At 35.2% G+C, this 25,795-nt stretch overlaps 1 protein-coding gene across 4 annotated transcripts in view; it reads right to left on the minus strand.

Moving 5' to 3' along the window:
• Nucleotides 1-25,795, minus strand: part of Nrk (Nik related kinase) — a 103,431-nt gene that overhangs the window by 52,652 nt on the left and 24,984 nt on the right. For all 4 annotated transcript variants that reach the window (XM_085684738.2, XM_085684740.2, XM_085684739.2 and 1 more), the window contains exons 3-4: nt 4,961-5,017; nt 3,438-3,509 (exon numbers count right to left, since the gene is read on the minus strand). In XM_085684738.2, the coding sequence (XP_085540864.2) occupies nt 3,438-3,509; nt 4,961-5,017 (129 nt within the window). The remainder of the gene's footprint in view (nt 1-3,437; nt 3,510-4,960; nt 5,018-25,795) is intronic.

Genomic DNA, 25,795 nt, shown 5'->3' on the forward strand with positions numbered 1-25,795 from the left:
TATTGAGAGGCAATTCACACAATATAGGCTTAAGTCACTTAAAATGAAACATCTAATTGTTTTTAGTAACATTTATATATATGTATGAATGTATATACACATATAAATGTGTGTATGTATGTATGTGTGTATGTATCATTACAGTCAATCACAGAATAATTTTCCTCTAAAATGAAACTCTATGAACTTTGGTTCATAGCCTGGCCCCAATTCTACCACACTCATCTTAGTTCTGAGAAACCACTAATTTACATTCTATCCAAAGTACATAAAAGAAAATTTTTAATATGTAGTCACATCAGACTAGCTATTTCTGAGGTTTATGCATGAAATATCCACTCATAAAATATCAGTACTTCTTTTATTTTGGTTTATAATCAATCAAATGATGGACACATTGGTTATTTCTACCTTCTGGGTACCATGAATAATGTTTCTATGAGCATTAACATGAAATTTAACGTAAAAGTTTTCATTTCATTCGGGTGATTCTAGTATGTTTAATATTATGATGAAACGCCAAACTCATTTTCAACAGCAACTGCATCTCTTTGCCTTACAACATAACATACATAAGAAGTTCTGACTGTTGCACATGCACCCAAAGCTGTTACATCTGTTCTTTGAGAGTGACATTATAGTAGCATGTGATTTTGAGTTCTAATACCCTGGTAAGAACTGGTTTCAGATTATCTTAGGAATTTTTTATTAGCGTGTGTGCTGCAAAATACTGAAATAAAAAAATTCTTTGCATGTTTAAATGTTGGGTTGACTTTTCATTATATAAGTGTAAGCTATTTTTTAGATATTCTAGATACAAATTTTTATAAGATAGTGGATTTGTAAGTATCTCCACCAATTCTCCAGGTTGCCTTAAACTTTCATGCTTTCTTTGGAGCACACACATTTTTACTTTTGAAAACGTTCAACTTATTATTGTTTTAGTTTATTAGTTTTGGTATCATATGTAAAGATTCATCATCAAATCAAAATCAATCCCAAGTATTTACCTTTATGTTATTTTCTAAGCATTTTATAGTTTGTAAAGCACTTTATTGCTCTCGTGGCTAAGTGTTTGATCTATTTTCAGTCAGAATTTTTCTTTTACATTTATAGAGCTAGTAGCAAAATGTTGTGACTATCATTTAGTACATTTTAAAGGTATGGGTTTATTTGATTTTAATCTTGTCAAGTAAGTTTACAAAAAATTTAGTTTTCCTAATCATAACAGTAGTACATCACGTCTGTAAAACAAGAAATGATTTACTCTCACTGATTATTTTCACAGATTTGTGTTAAAAGGTTGTAGTACACATTCTGTCAGAGTTATGCATGCTAACAGACTAGCTAGAGACTGAACAGATAAATACACAATGCAGATAAATACACAATGCAACATATGATACACACAGTAGTTACAGATATGTATATGTGGAATTTGTTTGAATCTAAGTAACTGGATATTTTTCTTTTGTAATTTTAATCAATACATAAAGCACATCTATCTACAGAAATGAATACTTCTACATCCTTTGGTGGCAGCATAAAATTAGAAAGAGTTGAGATATGGTTTTGGTGCTCAGGGAATGTTGACGTACTCTTTTTAAGAATTACCAATTTATTGATACCTGAATTCCACCTAGTTAGGTGAGATCATTGAGGTGAGAAGCATAGTTTCAAAAGACAACTATCAAAAAGATAAGTTGAAATTCATCAGAAAAGAGCAAATACTCAGTGTATTACTAATACTTCTCTTTTTACCCACTTTTTCTTCCCAAGGTTCCCTTTACTTAAAAAATACAGTAGAAAACAGGAACATCTCCCTGTCTTCATAGAAGATCTGTGTATGTGCAACTAACACACTTTTAGCTAAAATAATCAAGCTGATTTAGAGATACTAACTGATTAGCTAGCAACAATGTTCTTTACTAAAACATAATCACAGAATTCAAAATACATGACTTAAAAAAATAAAACTTCCAAGAGTGGGCTTCCCACATAAATGTAAACTCTCCCAAAACAAATAAATGAAGATCAGATATGTTTGGAAAGCATTAGTGTGTTTGCCACTCTCAATTAACGGGAAGTTGAGCTTGTAAGAAACACACAAGTACATAATATCCATCAGGCCAAGTGGGTAATTTAAAACTCTCACACATCTCCCAGTAATATGATGCTACAGTGTTTCCTGGCTCTCTGCCAGTTGATCCCAGACTGGCCTGGATCCCCTGCTTTTTGTCAGAAGGCAGCTCAAGGATGCCAGAATTCCCTTTGTAAATTCACCAATGCTACAAGCAAAATCCTCTTTTTATATGGAAAGAATACCAGAAAGTTCTTGGAGACTTTAAAATTTTTTCATTAATATACCCTTCTGAGGAAAACACAATTGGTCAAATATTTCTAGTTTTCATCCCATTTGTTTAGTGGGTTTTTGATCTACCAAAGGCAGTTACAGCTGCTTCCTCTGAATATATTTGTACTATTATGACACATTATAAACAAAATAAGCCTGTTGTGTAACAGATAAATCATGAAATCATGAAGGTATTTTGCAATGGATTTTTCATGTACCTAGAAAGGTTCTAAATGCATTTATTTGTATTAGTAGAAAGGGTTATTTTTAACGTACATGACACTATATTTACTAAAGCATAAAGGCCGAAAATATCTGAACTTTATTTATTTGAAGGCAGGAGAGAAAGCTAGAAAAAATAATCAAGGATTCATATTTATATCAATAATAATTTTGGTTTTATGTGCATATAATATTTTGATAGAAAACTAAGGTCTTTTGTAAGCCATATTTCTGTATGTATGAACTTATTCTAAAGTCAGTGATCATGGGTTAAGGGGCATCTCAAAAATTCTACAAGATGAAAGTGTTTCACACGCCTTTTTGTGTTAAAGTATTGTGGACAAATATCTGAAGAGTGTTAGGATAGCACCCTGATGGCTTTCTACTTTGTGTATTGGCTTTGTAATATACAGACTAGGTAGGCATAATTTGGCTATTCATATACAATGACGTCTGTGAGCAGCATAACTGAACAACAGTGATTCACTCTAAAGAAGACATGCGACATATAAAAAGGAGTTTGCTAAGGTCAATTTTAGGAGAAAAGTTATCCTCGCTACAGTCAACTCTTCCTCTGTTGCTAGCTAATGAGAAGGTTCTATACTCTGTAGATAAACTCAAAGTTTGCCCTGCAGCCGATAATTGAGCATGCAAAGGAACATTTCTTCTAGGCCCTCCTCTTCTTTGACAGATGTTAGAATTCAACTATGATGACTGAATCTATATGAGCAGTAGAAGATATACACGTTATCCTTTCCAGCAGGAGCATTTTGGAGGTACCCAATATAGACAGAATGATGAACTGAAGCCTAAAATTAAAGGGGAGCCTCTGGAGGTGCTAATGAAGATGTTTAGTACTCACACTGTATCGCCAGCCAACAGACTTTTGATATTTATTCACTCTCACCCGCCTTCCTATTTCAGGCAAAGGAGTCTGGGGGGAAAAAGCAAGGAAAATACTCTCAGACCTACTAGTACACTTTTACAATCATTTATGCTGACCTATTTTCTGCTACATTAGCACTAAATCGTAGAGGAATAAAACATCACTCCTTTCTTGCTTCCCAATAACTGTACTAATTTAAAAATTGAGCCCCCCTCCCTTCCTCCCTCCCTCTCTCTCTCTTTGGTTTTTTGAGATAAGGTTTCTCTGTGTTTCTTTGGAGCCCTGACTGTCCTGGAACTAGCTCTTGTAGACCAGGCTGGCCTCGAACTCACAGAAATCTGCCTGCCTCTGCCTCTCAAGTGCTGGGATTAAATGCGTGCATTACTACCACACGACAAAATTCAGTCTCTTATGACATGTGTAAAGTGATCACTAAATTCATGTTAATGAATATAACTGACACATTAATGGGAAATTTTTATAACAGAATTTTTATAACAGTAAAGTGCTATTTTCCACTTAAAAATGCGGACGGTAAATATTGAACATCAAGAGGCTTAAGTTTTAAATACTTCAACAAAGCTTGAATGTGGTTCTAGAGCTCCTGAGTTAAAACAAGGAAATACGTATTTTACAGAGTCTTACTAAAAAAAATGGCGGGTTATTTGGAAACTATGCTTTAAAAATCTGCAAAGCCCCTAAACCCTTTGAATCTCACATCGGTTTGCAACATTTGACATTTACTGGCAAAAGAAAAGTACTTGACTCTTTCTTCACTTTTGAAAGTAACATTTCATTGTAGGATACAGCAGTGCCATAAAGCTACAAAGTCTTTCAAATATTTTTCCTTTTGGGTATAATAAAATAAAAATTTCTTAACTTCTGTTATGTTCATGTTAATATTATTTTGACAAAGTGAATTACTCAAGCTAAAGAAAGAGGGCAGAAATCAGTCCTTTGCAAATTCTTTGACAATAGATTATGAACTGTGAGGCAATTTTATGAATATTAGCAGGAACAGTGCCAATTAAATGGTCTCTTTTGCTTTTCTGCCAGAAAATATATGAAACACGCGCATCTTTGACAACTTTCTTTCTACCTGTCATTGGCGATCTAATGGCATCAGCTCTCAAAGAAATTATCTGAAGAAAAACTAAGAGTAGAACACTATTACCACAACACTAAAGGAAGTATTTTCTTTGCTAACCCCAGCAATAGATAACCAACTGAAACTACAGGGCAAGATAGGCATTTTCTCAAGTGGCTTCTAAGATAAAATACTGGGAATTTATGATGTGAATTAATCATTTTTAATGTGAAAATAAAACAAACCAGTAAGTGTGGTACATTGTTAACTGTGATTACATAACTACAATTATTTCAGCTTAACTCACTAGCATATAAAATCATGACTTCAAAATAGTGCTTTTAGAGTTGTTTCTTCCTTGTACACAGTATATTAAGTGCACAGAATACAGAGAGGTCACAGGTTAGATTACCTTCCGGGCATTCATTACTTTAACAGCCGTGAATGAACCCGTCTTTTCATGGAGTCCCTGAAAGAAAGGACAGTGATAAATGTCAAATGTTTGCTATTTACCCAGCTACCAAGAAAGTAACAAAGCAAAATATATTAACGTCAAAGTCACAGCATGTTAATAAATAGGTATATGTGTTTATAGCAAACATAACTTTGTCATCAACATTTACGTAAATCTGAAGCACTTCACTGAAAACGAAGCAAGCTTATTAGGTAGCTTGAATGTCTGAGCTTACGTTAAGCAGTGGACATAACTGATCATCTAAATTACTGAATATACTAATAGTGTCGATTTGTGTTCCATCAAAGAATCAAGATGGAAAGTACACATCTTCAATTAAGACAGCAATAAAAAGAAGACATTTTACTTTTGACCACATTTATATGGCACTGTGCAGAGATTATCTTTCTATTGAATAGTTCTCCATACACACAATTTCTTCCATAGTTATCACTGGTAAGAGTGACACATAATTAATTCAACAGCCTCTAAACTTCTTAATATGTCTTGAATCATAGGAATCATGGACTTTTTTTTCTTATTGGCATCACAATGATGTCTAACAATGTAATCTTAGGCTAAATGCAAATCATAAATTCTAATATTATTAAAGTTAACATATAGAGTTTTTAAATTAAAGCTTATTTTGGGTGCTAATTTTTTAAAAAAATATTTCATGCTGTGGTAATAGAAAAATACCAGTCCAGTGAAACTATGAGTAAGCTAAGTGGAATGCCTTATATTATAGTTCTCTAGCAGAAAATTATTCTTGGGCTATATATTAAGTTGAGCAGTAATTTCCCAAATTCCAAGTTCACCTTGTACTCCAGATTGTGGCCTTGTTTGGTTATACCTGCATTTCTCTGTAGACACAGTGAATTACAGCTTTCCTTTATTTGATTCTAAGAGGTTATTCATGAGTCAAACTGCTATTCTGTTCATACTACTATTTTGCGCAATATAAAGCATTTGGCAGACTAGTAAAGATGATAATCATATATCATCTTTTTTGATTGACAGCAAAATTTAACACCTTGCAAAATTAGAACTCCATCACCACCATATTTGTGAACACACATTAGTGAGGTAATTGAATGTCACTAAGTGCTACTGATCATGGTGTGAAGAAGCAGTTTGTTAATATCCTCTCAATCTCTGACTCTCATTTCAAAATTACACACAATTTGTACTAAAGTGGAGTTTCAAGAATTTACTCACTATTCCTGAAGGGAAACTAGACCCTAGGTCTTCAAATCATTTAATAGGTTAAGACAATCATTACAAGTTTCCACAGATGTCTAGCATATTTAAAAAATACATAATCATAAATTGTTGCAATTAAGGTAACATTTGTATACTGATTTTCTTTTAATATTTAATATGAAATAATTTCAAATTCAGAGATTAGTTTCAAAACTATTGCATTGTTCCTATGCATTCTTTTTCAGTTTTCTATAATGTTAGTATATTATGGTACTATGGTATAATAAATAAAAAAAGTAAATTAATGTTGGTATGATATTCTTTTAAACTATATTACAATTTATTTGTGATTTTCTTGGTCAACTACATTGCATAATGTATCTCAGCTTTGGTTTATCTGATGCTTTCTTGTAATTATTCTGAGGTTGCACACTTGGGGAAGAAGAGCAAATAAATGAAATGTCCCTTTTATCACATATGTTAGGGTAAAGTGTATTACGACGTAACAATTATGATGTTTTGTCCTTAATCACGTGCCCTAAGACCTATGAAGCTTCTCCACTATCAAATCACTATTCTCCGTGTCATACTGTATTTCAGTGGAAGGGACTGACATTAATTTGGAAGGATAAGGTTATTCCTGACCAGCTATTTAGAGAATCTAGAAGGCACCTCTCTGAAATAAACTAATTGTTCAGTAGTGCCATCTTGTGGTTTGCTGATTATGTGGAAGCTGTTTTCTGATAAGACCTGAAGGTTCTGCTGTAGTGAGAGATGTGTATCATTTGTAATGTGGGGGGTTAAGGTGGCCTTTCCTTTTTCAGGTACAATTTGCGTTTTATGCATGTGTAATTTTCTGTAAATATATGTAGAAAATGCTAAGAAATCAGATAGGTTTTGTCCAAAATATTAAGAACTGTCATTGGTTCTCATGAGTATTGAAAACTCCACAACTATAAATTGGATTTTGTTGTCCACTTTCCCTATGGAAATATCAACAATATACAGAAGCCATTAGTTGAACTGGAATAATAATCTTTAAAATATAAAACACTCAAAGAAAATAGAAAGATAAACTGTCTAGAGTCACAATTTTTAAGATGTGTATGCTTATAATAGTTACGGAAAAGAAAATTTAAAGACTAGTTACTCATATAAATTTTTGAATACTTAATAGAATCTCTTAAAGGGGTCAAGACAATAAATACAGGCTACAATTTTAAAAAAGACATAAATAAGCCCTAAATAGCTGTCCTAGCAAATTATAATGTCTCCACAACTAAACATGTATTCTTTTCACATATCTATTTGAAGTAACTCAGGAGAGAACATAAACCCCTCAATGTGCTAATTTCAACTTGGCAAAGATTTGTGTTCTTAATTAATTTAGATTAATCAAATAAACAGCATTATTTAGTTTGCTTCCTCTGGGAAAAGCAGAGTTCATTATTGTACTGTTGTTCTTGAATGTTAGTATCAGTATTCTGAATATATCTTACTAACAAAAAATGCTACATACCCCTAAATTGAAGACAGTAATCACAAACATGTAGATACAATGTATACTTACATAAATATATATAATATGTAGATGTAATCTATCTTATATAAATGTAGATATATGTATACTTATATAAATGTAGATAGTGTTTCTTTAATTGAAGACTAAACCTTGATAAGCACAAAAGTTAAGGGGAGGTCGTGAACACAATGTTGAAGGTTACAGGAACACTTGTACTACTACTTGGTAGTCAGACTCCTCCAATTCCCTTGGGAAGTCAAATTACTACACTAAAGAATAGTTACAATTTGTGGAAGTGTCTTTAAAATAATAAAAGAAGGCTCATCTGAACACTAACATTGCAAAAATAAATCTATCTGAAATTAGAACTACAGAAGAAATATATGACTTATCGGTGTCCACTCACCTAACACTCAACTTTACCAGGTCCTAACTAACCAATAAGTCAACCACCTCTCCAAGCCCAAATTTCCATTCTGTCTGCACAAATCCTTTCAGTTAAGCTTTCCTTCCTCTTTATTTCATACTTCTTCCCTTCATCTTGGGTGCTGCTTAGGTGAAGATGAATGTCTGTACCAATTATTTGCTGATTTCCGTTGGAGTAGTTGGGAAACTGTCATGGAAGTGGCATAGATATCAATTGGAACATGAATATGGCGCAGCATTTGAAAAGATTAGGGATTAAATCATGGTCTCATGCGGTTAGAACTTCCTAAGCAATACTATCCAGCAATGCTGAGTGGGGAAACTCAACCCAGCAAACACGAAAATATTAATAAATGGAGGAATGAGCATACAGCAGAAAACTGAAAACAGAACATCAGCGCACACCTGCTTCGGTCATATCTGAAATGTTAGTGGGAAAGTAAAATCTTGCTGAGAGGGAGAGAGAAGACATCGCTGATGAAATAAGCCATAGTTGTCTACTGTATGACTGCCGTCTGTTAGCTAAATGTCTGATGCAAGCTTCAAAATCGGTAAGGCACTGAAAAGTCAGCACTGAATTGCAGTAATGATCAATTTCTTGGGGATTATACATTTTAAACCATAACAAATGATTTAAAATAGCAGTTGTGACAGCTGTGTTGGTAAAATCCATCATTCTGCAACAGTTAATTACTATGTTTTCCCCTAGAAAGAATATAGGATAGTTCTTGATGGCCTTGTAATTTCCATTAGGCAATTTTTATATTATGTAGTTAAAGAAATTGTGGAAGAACTGCCTTCTCTTCAGCCATTCATTCAGAGTCCCTCCAATCATTTGTTTCGTTTTCAGTTGGCAAACTGAAAGCACCCACATGAGTTTGTGGTGGAGCTTCTCTCGGACTCATGTTCATTCTACAGCTATGTGGCTTGCTTTTCATCCATACAGTGTTGTCCTTCGTCATCTGTTTTGATCCCTAGGACAACAGCCAACTGATCCTTAAAGGTTACCACAAGGGCAGCCATAAGCAGTATCTGGGAATACTTGTTGAGACAACATGACTAACAGAAAGTTTCTATAAACAGATCTATGCAGAAATACAAAAGCACGTGGTTGGTGAAGGGTTTCAAAGAAGGTTAGCAAATCATAGCCTGGCTTCCAAGCATGGCCTCCCAGGAACTACTCCTTCAAACTGGTTGTAAGGGTACTGTTTCTGACATACATGTCTTCTAATTTTGTTTTCTTTGTATCCATCCATCATACAAACCAGTTTTAAAAGCCCAAATTGACAGATGTTTTCAGAGTAATCAGTTCTTGGAGGTGTGATTAAAATCAGCAAAGATATAGCAAAGACTGAGGGTGAGAACTGAGGCCATGTATGAAAAATTGATCACTCTTTCCAAGAAGGAATTGTTGTATATTTTGAAAGAAAAATGAATTTTATGGGCTTCAAACTTAGATTTTTAAAAATATATTTTAAGGGACACAAATATGTGGATATTTGATCGATGATGATTACTAAATGACAACGTTATCATTCCCATAAAGCCTAGCATAGTGCAAGAACACACACTGATCATTACATTAGAATGAATGACTGCCAGTGAGCATTATGCAGAGTATGTTAGTCAATATTTGTGTGAGTATCTATCTAATTGGTACAAAGATTTTAGCAGAGCATGTGCATCAAAATTGGAAAAGTCTTCGTAGGTGTGATTGCTCTCCCCACTTAAAGAAAACTTAGTGTAAGCAAGGGATTGTGCCTAGAAGCAGATGGAGCCTGAAACTGAATAAATACTATTTTAACATTGAAGCCTTAGGATTTAAGACTTCTATAATCAAACTACTATAACTTTCATGGCAAGTTACAGGGTGAGAGCAAAAAACAGTCATTTTCTGTTAAGAATTCCAAAGAAGAAACTATATTAAGCCATCATAAACACTACTTATTATAAATATCACTTATAAAACAGTTGTTATTTACAGGCCATTGCAAAGCTATGTCACATCTTTGCACAAAATAAGGGTAGGTTTGTACTCCAGCTACCTAAGTTACATAAACTTAAATTATACAATCAATTGATAACTTATGTGTCCGATACCCCAAACATTCTTTTTACCTAATGAATAATTTACCTATTCCATCTACTTATAGATGATAGTTAAAGGAAATTTTCATTTTTACTTAACTTTAGGATCACAGACATTCAGCAAATGTATATTGGGCCAAACCAACTTAATTGCAATATGATTCTAAAACAGAAGGGGATGGGCCAAGGGGAGAGTGTAGACATGTGAGTGGTGGTGGGAAACAGATAATTTTATGCCACATAAAACAGGAGAAAATTTAGGGAGACAATAGTTCCTAATCATCACTATGATACACTGATATTTCCAGACAAAACCTCTTAAATTTTGCAGTATTGCAGGGTACTCCAGGAATCCAAAGGACATTGATTTATCAGTAGGTGAATTTTCCTTCTTCAACCCTATAATCTTCTCTGTGGTTCCACTGGGAGGCCACTTAGAGTTCCAAACAATTCTCTTAAGTTAGAAAGCCTCAAGTCTTGGAAAGACACATGCTAGTCCATGTTAGCGGGCAGGAACCTATAAAAAGTAAGCAGAACCAAGGCTCTTGCCAAACTCACACAAAGTTTGTCCATCAGGTAGCATTACCAAATCCTCAGCTGTGCTACTATACTAAAACCTTCACTAAATATATGCAGTAGGTATTAATACTACATATTAATATTGTTTATATACATAAACACAGATGTGTGGGTCTCTCAAGTCCAGCGCCATGAAGCAGTGAGAGCGCCAAGTACTTCACCTCTTTCTTTGATAGCAAACCATCCAATTACACAGACCTTGGCTAGTTGTAGTAAATAAATTCATACCGAACCAGAGTTTGGAAGTAAAAAGCTAAAGAAACATCAGAATAACCAGACAAACTAATGCTTTTCCTCTTCCAGAAATCTGGGACAGTCATGGTCATGCTTACTACAACTGTGAACAGGCGGAAGAGGGCCTTTGCGGTTCCAGTGGCTTTGTAGCTTAGGGTCTGCCCTGTAATTTGAGGCAGTTATGTGTGCTTATACAGCAGCTTCAACTGACTTTTATTACCCTTGTTATTACTCCTGCAGGGAAAAATAGGTCAAAATATGTAGCAACATCATTTGCAAATGCAGTTGCTCTCTCTGATACTATAGTGCTCAAACAGAAAATTGCACAAAATGTACAATAAAGTCCAATATACTTGACTAAAATAGTGTGTGTGTGTGTGTGTGTGTGTGTGTGTGTGTGTATTAGAAATACATGAATGGTAGTTTGTAGGTAACTTAAGAGATGCCCTCAAAAGATTGCTACATAAGTCATATCTAAACGTGACAAAAATGCAAAACCCTTGAAATTTATTCTTACAAGTAGGTGGCATCATAAAACATCCAAAGCTGGTCATTAATACAAGTATAAAGTCATAGCCCACAGGGATAAAATGTTGGCTCAGAGGCTAAGAACACTGACTGCTTTCTCAGAAGACCTGAGCTTGGCATCTAGCACCGATATCCGGTGGCTGACGAGTACCTGTAACCCTAATTCCTTTGGCCCCTATTGGCAGTTGCATATACACGGAATGTTCATAGACACACACATAGGTGGGAGGGTTTTTTAAAATGTCAACTCTACAGTCTAGGACTGCATATCATGAGAAAACTAGGACTTGCATGAGTCTAGGACCCACACCTCAAATCCACTGATGGCACTTCTAAGCATCATTATTCATAAAAATATAGTGAAAAGATGATGAAGTCAAAGAGAGCGACACAGCTCACTGTGTATGCTTTTAAGCCTACAACAACTGCTTTCCTTGGAAGTAACCACACATTACAAAAAAAGGAGGGGTTGGATACCAGAAGCCACTTGACTTTTCACATTCCTTCCCCTACCTTCTCTCTTCCTTTCTATTTCTCACTGTCACAGAGTTGTTTCTTTCCCTCTAAGATCTGTCAGGAATTCACCATGGGACATTGTGTCAGGGCGTGGGCAAGTGCAAAGAAACAAATTCCTTACAAGCGCAGGTTCTAACACAGACTGAATAATGCTTCCTCACGGGGTCTCAGTGTTTTAACACGAACAACCGTCTTTACGCAATTCATGAATCAGTTAACACACGCACACAAAATGTATTCCATGTGTTCTGACAGATGTGACCTGCAGTGTCTCCAGTTCTACCAAGCAACTCAACTACTGAAAGAAATGCATTGAAACAGCTGGGTGATGGATGAGGAGAGGGGCATGACAACCAAAAGCAACAGCTTTGCCTTACAAATACCCCACTCAAAAGGAGAGTCTTAACTCTTCCAGCTCTGCCTGTAGGGGGATAAACACAACAGCCCTGGGTATGACTCTAAAGTAGAGAGAGTGTCTATGACTTCAAGAAAAGTTTTAATGTGTGGCGTGGAACAGATTTTTTTAAGAAACTCACTGGGGAATATCAGTTCAATTTAATAAGGCAAGCTTGAAATGTAAGGTAATATGAGAGATTATGACAGTCACCTAAAGGAAGCATACATTTATGAAAATATTCTCAGATCTGGAATAAGAAAAAGTATAATATCATGGGAGCATACGGAGTACAACTTTGCCTTGTTAAAAATTTTGAGTTTTTTTTCTGTCCTACTTCAAATTGTTTCCTAACTTTTTCTCCTATATTCTTCACTACTAATCCCCGAATTTGATAATTCACACAGCCAGTGATAGAATTAACAACAGATCTGAGACACGGTCCAAGAATCACTTCCTATTGTGGTGTTGGTGTTGTGTTCTTTTACTTCTTCCAACTGTCTCTGTACTTTTTTAGTTATTCTGTATTCCCTTTAAACTATACAGCGAGCTAGATATGTGATATATAATCTAACGGTAATAAAGAATTTGAACAAATCTACTTTTACAAGTAGATTAAATAATCTCCCTTCTAGTAAGTCAATTATACTAATTGATTTAACAATATCTTATCCAGGCCTTCAGCAAATCTTTATGAATTATGCTGTGAATTTATTATTACTTGATATGCATTAAATGTCATAAACAAAAGCACTCTTTGGTTACATGAATATCTGAGAGAACATGTTTTTGAGTTTATATTAAAGTAGTCATTTGCCTCCAAATTAGACACATAAGCATGTGGTTTATTTCTGAATGCTTCGTAAAGATTTAGTATATTCTGTCATTGCTTTCTAAATTTTTGGCTTTATCAGGAGGGAGATTCTCAGTGGTCCCTCATGAAATCCTGAGTTCACATCCTGGAGAAGGAGAATTCCTCTCGTTTATTCTCCAGCCTTATATATCAAAACATAAACTGAGAAGGAAATTCATTAGCGTTCTGCTTCCTAGGTAACTAGGTGAGTGTCTCCTGTCACGTCCACATCTACCTGTGTCTCCTCTGTCCCGTTTTCCTGGTCTGTATGCTAGCTTTGTCACGTAGGCTGAATTAGCACCCCTTTTCAGGCATTCAGTATGGTCTGTAGGATATGGATTCTCTGAAATGTAGTATTTTCTTTATACTTAAGCATAGAGTCAGGTTTTTAAATGTCCTGTATGTGCATGTAAAGAATAGTCTGTAATTGTTGGTAAAAGAATTCATTATAATTCAATCAGATCAAATATCATAATTATTTTCTTATCAATTTTTGTCAACTACATCTATAAAAATATTGAGACAAAAGTCAAAGACTTTCACTGTAATTTTGAATGTACTATATTAATATCTTCTTATAATTTTACTAATCCAACCTCACTTATTTTAGACATATTTTCCATTCCTTTGCTTAAAAGTTCTTATGTTTTAACTTTAGAACAATAAACTTTAGAATTCAACTATGTATTACACCTCTTATTGCTTAAGAGGTAAATGTGAACTAAGAAAGTAATTCCATTTGAGACTTCACAGGAGAACTAAAATTGAACCATCAAAGTATCTTCTGATTTTGTTTCCTTTTTAAAAAATGCACCTGACTTTCATTGTTAGAAAGTTGTACCACCTAAAATATTCACAAAGCAAGAATTCCTTGAGCCTATTTTTTTAGGAAAATAAGACTAAAGTGTATTTCCATTCCCCATGGATTTCAAAAAAAAATCCAGTATTGGCAAGATAAAAATGAGAGGAAGATTCCGCCATGTATTTTCCACAGCATGGTGATGGCTGCAAGATCAATTCCTTTCTTCCTAAACAATTCTTCATCTTCTTCAGTGACAGAAAGAGAGCTTGGGTCTTACAAAGAAAGGTGGCAAAGTAGGATGGTTTATTTTACTTTGGTACTCTGATTTTATTTATTAATATACCAAACCCCATTAAATTACAGCTTTTACATGAACTGCCATGTATCAGGCTTCGCCACTTGTATGGGCCTAAGCATTTGTTGCGCGCCTTAAGAGCTGCTGGAGCATACTGCTATATTTCTACTTAAACGGGGCAATTAAAAAAAATGACTCTGAATGTCTACATCTGGGATCTAACACAAAAGTATTTTGTCTCCAAGGGTCTTTGTTGGTAATAGAGCCATGAGTCATTGTCAGCATTGTAGTTTAGAGGTTGTTCTTACTGTCATGTATTGTATACTTTTATTTCATTGAAAACTATGATAAGTCGGAGAATATCTAAAGTCTTTATGGGGAAATACCTGAAAGACTGAGGGCCTCCTTAGTGACTCTGTTTGCTAGCAAAAACCAGTCTCTCCTCAGTGCTTTCCCATCCACTGTTCTCACCCTACGATCACAATTCATGTCTTAGATGCTCTGTTTTCTTATTACATTGCTTAGTAGAATCCTTGCAAAATGTCTCATTATGCAGCTGCAAAGGAATGCAATAAGGGATTTCCAAGCGGGAGGTGAGGAGAGGGGCAGAAAACATCTCACAAGGATGAAGGGAAACCCAGTGCTATATGGGGAGTAGAAGAAGACAGCTCTATCCTGATGGGGTAACTTAGGACTGGGAAAGTGTAGAATACCCACAAGCTGCCTTCCTGACACAAGAGCTGGGAGAAAGGGATCCAGAGGGGAAAAAGGAATGAAGAAAAGAGGAGAAAAAATAGAATGCTTTTTGCCTTGTGAAAGGGACAAAACTGAGGAGAGTTTTGATTTTGGTGTTAACTGATAACCGATAAGTGTTAGGATACTGAGTAATGTGTAGACCAAGTAACTCATGTGACTCGATCTTTTGGTTTGGAATTTGTGAAATGTAGCTACTATTATAGCAGAATCTAGGTTCCCTGAACGACTTAATTTTATTCTACTAAATTAATTCTGTCCTGACCCAGTATTCCCTTACAGAACGTCAATCAGAAACTAGTATTATTTTTGGCAAATTTAATCAAGTTGAAACAAGAAAATTATTTAGCCATTGAGAAATATATGTGTGTGTGGTTCACGTTTTATTTTTATTTTTCACAATTTGAACACAACTGTCTTTGCCACCAGTTAAAATAAATGCTGATTTCTATGTCCTGTATTTGTTTCTATAACTATTACACTTGATGGTTTCAGATATTCTGTGTTAATATTTTATTTATTTTAACTTTAAAGGAACTTCAAACATCTGAGGATTTTAATAAACAGACTGACATGATTTTAAAAACTGGCCTGTGACTTGTAGAAGTCTCAAGATCTCCTCCATGCTGATGAGATAACTAAATATACTATGCAGTATTATATGCTGACTGATGTTTCCGGATTTCACTTAGATTTCTGATTATTAACTATTACTGAGAACTGTAGATTCTTCCCTCTTCTACTGAAAATTGTATGAAGATATTAAATTCACAATATCTCTGAAGTATATAATCTAAATAAAATGGTAATATAAAAAACTAAGATACAAATTTAAATCTCCTCACAAATGACAAGTAGGTTCATGCCACAGAATGCCCTTGTATGGGGGAAATCTCAGAAGATCATTCTCTTGCAAAAAGTGACTCATGCATTCATGAGCAAACTGATTTCTATAGTGAAAGTGTCTAGGAAATGCTTTAATTTAAGCCTTGTTTATATAGTTCTTAGAAATCACTACATGAGGTGACTAAAATGACAGTTTAAAAAAAATCAGGTAGAAAAGAAAGGTCACTTAGAATTCTGAGGTTGCCAGGATCCTTCCTTCATCTGAAAAATTATAGAAAGTGTGACTTTTTGAATAAACTTCACTTCAATCAGTTTGAATATTGTCACCATTAAAGATGAAGAAATTACTGAATTGTTAGTCTTAACAAGGAAGTCTGAAGGTACTAGGGTTGTTACATTGCACGGAGAATAGGTTTAATGTTTACTTGGAAAATTCTTCAAGTATATAGAACATCTTGGATGCTGTTTTAAATGTAGCAAGCTGATAAAATGAGACAAGTTTATGAACTATTTTGACTAAACATCAGTAATAAACCATTGAAAATGACAATTTTGCAAATATATATGTTTGCTCAACTAACCCAATAGTCTTGGTGTATGCTAAGTCTGAATAGAGGGTATTGCAACTGAACTCTTTTCCCCAATAGTGTTAAATAACACAACTGCCTCCTTAATTTTTGCAACTTTAGCATCCTTAAAATCATCCCTGGCAATCTTGTCTACTCCCAACATCCAGGAGGATAACTATATGATTTTCTTTGGGTTCACCTTCTTATTTAGCTTCTCTAGAATCACGAATTATAGGCTCAATGTCCCTTAATTACGGCTAGAATCCACTTATAAGTGAGTACATACCATATTCCTCTTTTGGGGTCTGGGTTACCTCACTCAGTAAAGCATTTTCTATTTCCATCCATTTGCATGCAGAATTCAAGATGTCATTGTTTTTTACCGCTGAGTAAAACTCTAATGAGTTTATGTTCCACACCTTCTTTAACCATTCTTCTATTGAGGGGTACCTAGGTTGTTTCCAGGTTCTGGCTATTACAAATAATGCAGCTATGAACATAGTTGAACAAATGCTTTTGTAGTATGATAGGGCATCTCTTGGGTATATTCCCAAGAGTGAAAGTCCTGAGGTAGATTGACTCCCAATTTCCTGAGAAACCGCCACACTGATTTCCACAGTGGCTGCACAAGTTTGCATTCCCACCAACAATGGATGAGTGTTCCCCTTACTCCACATCCTCTCCAGCATAGGCTATCATTGGTGTTTTTGATTTTAGCTATTCTGACAGGTGTAAGATGGTATCTCAAAGTTGTTTTGATTTGCATTTCCCTGATCGCTAAGGAGGTTGAGCATGACCTTAAGTGTCTTTTGGTCATTCGAACTTCATTTTTTGAAAATTCTCTGTTCAGTTCAGTACCCCATTTTTAAATTGGGTTAATTAGAGTTTTAGTGTCTACTTTCTTGAGTTCTTTGTATATTTTGGAGATCAGACCTTTGTCTGATGAGGGGTTGGTGAAGATTTTCTCCCAATCAGTAGGTTGCCTTTTTGTCTTAATGACAGGCAAAACTTGGGTGCACGGGGGTGTGGGGGCTGGATATAAGGTGAGATGGGTAGAGAGAAGGGAGAAGGGGAGGATTCGGGAGAGCTTGGGGAATGGGATGGGTGGGATGGAGGAAGGGTGGATATGGGAGCCGGGAAGTAGATAATTAAGGGAGCCATTTTAGAGACTTGACTCTAGAGGTGTTCCCAGGTCCAAGGAGAGTTCCCCGGATTGTTCCTTGGGCAGAAGAGGAGAAGGTGCCTGAACTGGCCTTGTCCCATAGCCACACTGATGAATATCTTGCATATCACCATAGAACCTTCATCTGGCGATGGATGGAGATAGAGACAGAGACCCACATTGGAGCACTGGACTTACCTCCCTAGGTCCAAATGATGAGCAGAAGGAGGGAGAACATGAGCAAGGAAGTCAGGACCATGAGAGGTGTGTCCACCCACTGAGACACTGGGACTGATCTAATGGGCGCTCACCAAGGCCAGATGGACTGGGACTGAAGGAGCATGTGATCAAACTGGACACTCTGAATGTGGCTGGTAATGAAGGCTGACTGAGAAGTCAAGGACAATGGCACTGGATTTTGATTCTACTGCATGGACTGACTTTGTGGGAGCCTGGTTTGTTTGGATGCTCACCTTGATAGACCTGGATGAAGCCGGAAGGACCTTGGACTTCCCATGGGGCAGGGAACCCTGACTGCTCTTAGGACTAGAGAGGAAGGGAGAAGTGGGGAGGGGGAGGGAAAAGGGAGGCGGGGAGGAGGTGGAAATTCTAAATAAATAAATAAATAAATATCATCCCTGGCGTCTTCACAGTGACTTTTTCGTGATATTTAGCAAATGTAAATAATGTAATGCAATGATTTGGGTTGTCATTTCATAAAATTCATATATTATACTATCCCACAACGTACCAACTTTTCCTTATCCTCCAACTATACAATTTTCCACTCCTAGGCCAATCCCAAGTATGAATGGGATATACCATTTCCTGCTACATTTTATCTTTCTAATAACTAGAATCTTTACTTTCAAACCCACCACTTATTATGTAGAAAGTTTAAACACAAAGTGCAAGCTTGCTATGTACATACAGTGCCACTCTGCCACAAATATATTGCCTACTAGAAAGTAGTTCAGCAAATTTGCTGAGCTGCATTAAAGAAGATGGCATAAATACAACCCTCCCTATCCTGAGTCTAACATCTGTCACTAATTGTGTTCATCACAAATGTTGACTTAGGAAAGTTAAAGCCACAAATACATTCACTTTGGACTGTTTCTCTATATAGTTTGTTTGTACATCAAATGATCCATATCCCGGTACCAAAATATTCTGTCACCCATTGCTAGCTTTTGAAACACATCTCTGGATAATCTCAGTCAAAGGAAAATTATGAGGAAGAAAGTATGTCTGAGACTTTAAAATACTTTTCTCTTCCTTTTAGATATGGATGATGACTTTCCTGTGATTCTTGCTTTGTGAAATGTCTTATGATTAGGTTTAATTAGTGCAGGATAATTATCTGACTTCCTTTTCTTTTCCTGTTTGAATTTTTGTGGCTAATCAGTGAGGAATTCTTGGATTTTACAGACAGCACCAAAGATGACATTTATATATTTTTTCCAAACGAGCTACCAACTAAATACAAATTCAAGGTTAAACTAGTGTAGTGAAAATTAATTTATTTTAACAGAGACTCAATTACATTTTCCTTCTGGTTGTTGCCTCTGTGGTTTTGTTTTTATTTTGTTTTGTTTGCTAGCTTATTTTGAGACAGACTTTCACTGTAGGCCCAAGCTATCATGAAACTAACTCTGTTAGGAAGCATGCCTCCTCTTGACAGCAATAATGCCTTGGACTTAAAAGTAATAGTATTGCAAGTCTAAATGGCCACATCTGGCCACATTTGCATTCAGTGTTAAAAGTCACTATTCCTTCATGAGTATAAAATCCTTTCAATAATTACTTGACAGCAAGTAAGCTCACTTTTTATGTTACTATCTCATTTTCATGGAGGCAAAACGTCTAAACCAACTCCATAGCAAGAAAAATTAATATCCCTGACAATTACACAAAATAAATTAAAAATCTTTATATTTACAGTGTATTGGGATTTTTTGTGAGAACAGCAGCACAAGTCAATTGAAATTGTTAAATTAGTTTAACAAATAATACTGAAACTATATTATTTTTTTAAAAAAGTTCAACTTCTTCCTACTATATACAGACAGTAACTCAAAATGAATGAAATACCTAAATACAAAAGAGAAAAGTAAAACATAGTAGAAGAAAACTTGTTTTTTAACTATGACCCCCCCCAAGCCCAAAGAAGTAAGATAAACATAGATAAATTGAACTTATGAAAACTAAAATATAAGGCTGGGGAGACAGAGGCAAGAGGATCACAAGTGTGAGTATATCCCTGGCTACATAGTATGTCTAAAGCCAACCTGGGCTACATGAGATCCTGTGTCAAAAATTGAAGTATAAAGAAAATTCATGGAATAAGAGAAGATAATTATGTAGCTTCTCTGGAACTTGTATTGACAAAATATTTAAATATATTATTTAAAAAAGCTACACAAGGTGTCAAATGCTCATAACAAGGTATTCAAAATTATTGGTTACTAGGAAGTGGCCTCATCTGAGAAAAAGGAGTAACTTTTCCACATAGGGTTGTTTTTAAATTAGAAAGAAAGCTGAGTGGTGGTGGTGCACATCTTTAATTCCAGCATTTGGGAGACAGAAACAGGTGGATCTCTGTTCGAGGCCAGCCTGGGCTTCAGAGTGAGTTCCAGGGCAGACTCTAAAACTACACAGAGAAACCCTGTCTCAAAAAGAAAGAAAGAAAGAAAGAAAGAAAGAAAGAAAGAAAGAAAGAAAGAAAGAAAGAAAGAAAGAAAGAAAGAGAAGAAAAGAGAAAAATTTAGAAATAAAAATATAAATAAAGTATAACAATGCTTGTACCATAGTAAGCACTAACCACTGAAAAATCAAACAGAACTACTACATTCAATGCAAAGTTATAGACTTGAGCTTCAAAAGGAAATCAAGATCAAATAGTACTCCAAAATTATCATCAACCAGTTTTGCATTCTTTCTAACTTTCTGTATGAAAACGAATCCCCAACTATTGATTTTCCCCTCAAAATTTAAATAAACTGTGCTACATGCCCACAGAAATACTATAAATTGTGGCAAAAATAATTTTGCTTGTGTGCCCCTACGTGAACAAGAAATTAGAGTAAAACAATTTTTAAAACTATAAAACTGTTAAGTCTCCCCCTTCCCGTCTACACATTGCCCAAAATGTCCTGTGTCAACTAGATTCTGAGTTTTGTAACCTGATACATCATTTCAACCAGGTGGCTCCATCTTGACCCAGGCACTGTTATAGGCAAACAGATGTTTCTCAAATTTCACATGACATTATCCATTCCACCTGTTTTTGTGACAGATGATTTACTTTCTGATACTTAAACAATTCTATTCCCGCCATCACCCTGCAAATCAGGTCACCTCAACAGAGAACCGCCTTAGTTTAATGAGATTCTAATGAAAACCCTTCAGTTTACAGACACATAAACAAACTACAGAAAACGAAAGTAACCTGATGGTGCCACTTAGATGAAGTATGTTCCTGGCCAAGCATGGAATTATGTCTGTGGGATCTCAAGTCTCAATTCTTTCATCTGTCTAATTTTATCTTCTATTTTTATGGCATGGGGTCTTGCTATTTTGTTCACGCTGACATCAACTAGCAATCGTTCCCAGCCTTCCTATTTGTTACCCAAGAAAAGAGGTGCACACTACCATGATTGGCTTTAGAATTTTACATTTTTATCATTTTGGTTGTCTGCCATTAATTAATCTATGCATTCGTCTCATGTTTTCATTTTCCTTAATTTTTTAAAAAGTTCATATATGAGTACTGTATTGATATCATTTCCCCTTCCATATTTTCCTTCCAACTCCTTGAGTGTTTTCACACATCCCTCTAAAACTCATGGCTTCTTGTTCTTTAATTATTATTGTCACATATATATATGTATATACATATGAATATACATATCTATCTATATAGATGTTCATAATTACAGCCAGTTGAATCTCTTTAATGATGTTGTATGTACATGTGTTTAGGGGTGACCATATTCAGAAGTTGCTGTCCTTGCAGCAAATCTCCTGGTTATTTGACTCTTCTACAGGGTCTTCTATAACCTAGGATGTCTTTGAATCTGTTCTTCCTGCCTTTAACTCCAAAGTACTGGGATTTAAGGTTTTGAATTAAAAGTGTATGTAACATTCCTTGCATGATGGACAATTATTGGATAGGTTTACTGGGTTATAATTGGGATATGTCTATTAAGGGATAATTTACATCCACAAACTTTAGTGTACATTTTTATGAGTTTTAAGGAATACATGTAATAATGTCACTCTGCCATATATTATACACACACAAACTTATATATATATATATATATACATACATATAAGACACACATATGTGTGTGTGTGTGTGTCTTACTATATTACTATAGTACAACTCTGATAGTGGATTCATCATTTAATTGGATTTTCGATTTTACTAAATTTTTAACTTAATAAAGGGACAATCAAAAACATTTTATTGTTCTATATTTGTTTAAAGTTTTCTAATATGACAGGGTTTATTTGCTGGTAAAGAGAGGAGAAGAGTCAAAGTGTCTCATCAATAAAGAGAGCAACAGAGTGCTGGGATTAAAGGCATGCACAACCACTGCCCAGTTAGTTCTGTTTTGGTTTAATGGGACTTTTTGTTGTTGTTGCTTTTGTTTGTTTGCTTGCTTGCTTTGTTCTGTTTTCTTTTGTGTGGAGGATGGAACAGAGATGGGAGTAATATAGGGAGACTCGAGGATGAACAGAATCGGGGTGCACGCTGTGAAACCTCCAAAGATTCAATAAAGAAGTTAGAGAGAGAGAGAGAGAGAGAGAGAGAGAGAGAGAGAGAGAGAGAGAGAAGCAAAAAAATACAGAGGAAGAAGGGACATAGAAGAGGCATAGAAGCAAAAGAAGTGGGGTTTGAGGTGGCTCTATGAATGTGGCTTATTCACATATTTTGAAATTTCCGTCTTAACTACTCATTACAGACATAGAGGTTATGAGAATTGCAGCTGAATTTGTGCCCACCTATCCATAAACACCTGGAGAAAATAGCTTTTAAACTTGTTTTGCTATAGCTCTACTTATTTGGTAAGATTTTTATGTAGTGTAACACCTATGCGAAGCCAAGAAGTCCTTCTGATTATCCTATTTAAGATTTGACCACAAAACAATTCGTTGTTTTTCTCTGAAGAAATACAAGTTCTGTGTATATTGATATAAAAGAGTTTTAATCTGCTGAATAATGAGGCTTCTGCCAATGGATAGCATATATGAAGGTGGTCCCTTAAAATTATATATATAACCTGTAAAGTTCTAACATGAAAGACATTCACTGAGGGCTTTTCTCTCAGAATGTACCACCATCATTAAGTGATGCCTGATCGTAGTTATTCATCCACTCACTTAGAAAGCCAGACAGTCCATTCTATTCTATTCTCCTAATCTCATTATTATGTTAGAATCTTGAAATAATTTTCTTTTTTTTAGTTTCTCATCTCTCACCTTGATATTGTACATATTATTAGTATTATAAATCACTTCCAGTCCTTTGGCCAGCAGCAGGGTTAGATTTCGACGCTCTTCACATCCAGCTGCTTGATAGCTGGCTATGAAGGTTACTGTGAAACACAGGATCTGTGTCAAGCTTCTGCTTCTTATTCAACTGCCTGTACTTTTAGAGGATTAAGATACCAAGCCAAGATAGAGCACTCCTGCTTTCATTTCTATCACTGGTTTAAGTTAGTATACAGAGTAACTGATTTCATACACACTTATTTTTCACCTCTCTCACTACCACCCCTCTCTCCTGTGGCTGGTCTTCTCTCCTTAGTAGTCCCTCTCTGCATTCATTGCGCATGTACTCCATTACCCCATCTTATTTTCTTCCCTCATTAGAGGTCTATTTTCGAAAAAGTAGAACAGAGCAGCAAAACAATGACTGCTTTAGAAAGGAAATAAACGCTTGAAATTTCATTAGTATGTATAATATGATATCATATTGTCCCCCATTCGTTCAAAGTTAGTCATTAGATTCAATTAACGTCAATGACAAAACTTCCGATGGCTGACTACATAACATGTTAGCTCCAAAAGCTGCTATATACATAAACTCAGCTAAACCTCATGACTCCTTGATAGGTCAAGCCATATCATCATACCCACTTTGCAGATGAGGAAAGTAATCACTTAAGGGACAGAATATATAGTTCCAAAACATCTGACTCCAAAGTTCAAATTTTCAACCGTTATGCAACATTTCCTTTCCATATGTTTAGTTAATTATATTTGTTAAGGTTCTTTACTAATCTCAGATGTACTTGATTCTGTGTCTAAGAAACCAGGACCTTGTATCACTGTAAGTGATCCCAAGTTCCCTACTCTTTTATCTAGACAGACAGTAGTATTGTGGTAAAGACATCTTAGTCTGATCATTTTATTCCTTTTTACCAAAATTAAGATGGCTTGTAGTTAGTGAACATTGATATTCTTTCATTAATTTTCATTCCATGAATATTCTTCACCACCCAGCATATGAAAAACAATATAAATCTAAAGCTATTACATATAAATTTTATCAAATATTCATGTTTTTGGATTATGATATTTTCCTATAATTACCAAAAGCCAACCTCTGAGAGAACTTAACCTTTATGAATTGGCATACCCATTTAAAATATTATGTACCAGGATATAGTGAGTCTGGATTCCGTCAACTTGGGTGACGGTTAGGAGAAACACAGGTGACATATTTTAGAGTACATAGGATTGGTATTTTCTGTGACTCAAATGAATATGTTTTGTCTGAAACTCGTTAACTACATATAATATGATACTCATATTGCCTCAGTTTTTTACCAGAAAAATATAAAACTCCAGCAGTAGCTTAAGGCTATGCGTCTTGAATGACATCTTCAGTCAGTGTAAACTAACCAAGAATTAATTTAGTCAAACACGTGGTTTGACAAATATTTTTCTCTATTATTTCCTTTTTAATTTCTAAATGGATTTGCAAAGTTGACTGGAACAATGGAGGAATACATTTGACAAGAAAATAGCAAAAGTCTTCAAATCATCTCTAAATTATCTCTTTGTAAATCTCACCATGAGAGCTTAAAACTTTTTCTATCTCCACTGTCAACTTCTGCCCTTTCAAAAAAAATCCTGCCCAGGTTTCTAGATCTGAAAGTTCTGCAGAAACATTTAGTGCATTCTAAACCATCAGCACAGAGAAATTTACTGCAGAATGCTGTTACACTACTCCAAACCAGTGCATTAAGCTGCCATCAGTAACTTGCCAAAAAAGAACTTTGTGAAGACTGTCCCAAAATGCTACTCGACTGTGTATTAAGATGTAAGGAACAAATTGCTTAAGTTTCCAATTCACTAACAGAATACATATGCCAAGCAGAGGAAAGTAACTAATTCTATAATCAAAACCAGGGCTGCATGTATTTCTAAACTTTTAGGGATTTGTGGGAGCAGGAGAGTCAGGGTGTTTGCTTTTATCCATGCCCAAAGACATACTTTCATGGCTTATAATTTATTTTTATTGTGAAGGAGAGTCTTACATTTCTTCATCAAACCTCTATGTTGTAATACCTTAACCTGGAAAATTTTATGCCTATTTCATCTTTTATCTTTATATTTTCCAAGTGGAAAGAAGGCCATTCACTTTCCCTTTCATGGAATGTTGGAATTTTGAAATAATGGTAAATATTTTGCTTTCTAACTTTCACTTTTGCATGTGTGAGCATGCATAGCGTGTATGTATGTGTGTGTGTTTGCATGCTGTGCATGTGTGTTTGAGTTTGTGTGTCTCACATATTTAGGAGATTGGGAAGGAGTTTAAGTAAGTTTTGCCAAATGATCTTGAAACTCCAAGAAAAATGGGTTTTCCTCCTGGTTAGTAGGTGATTCTAACTGTAAGCTATATGTACAATGGGAGGAAAATCGAAGAAATGTTTTTCATCAGTGACTCTTCCACTAGGTGTAAGCCCAGAATGACATCATTTGTTAAAGCAAGCTGTCTGCTTCA

Source organism: Myodes glareolus, chromosome X (assembly GCF_982192425.1).
Source record: "Myodes glareolus chromosome X, mMyoGla1.1, whole genome shotgun sequence".
Taxonomy (NCBI): Eukaryota; Metazoa; Chordata; class Mammalia; order Rodentia; family Cricetidae; genus Myodes; species Myodes glareolus.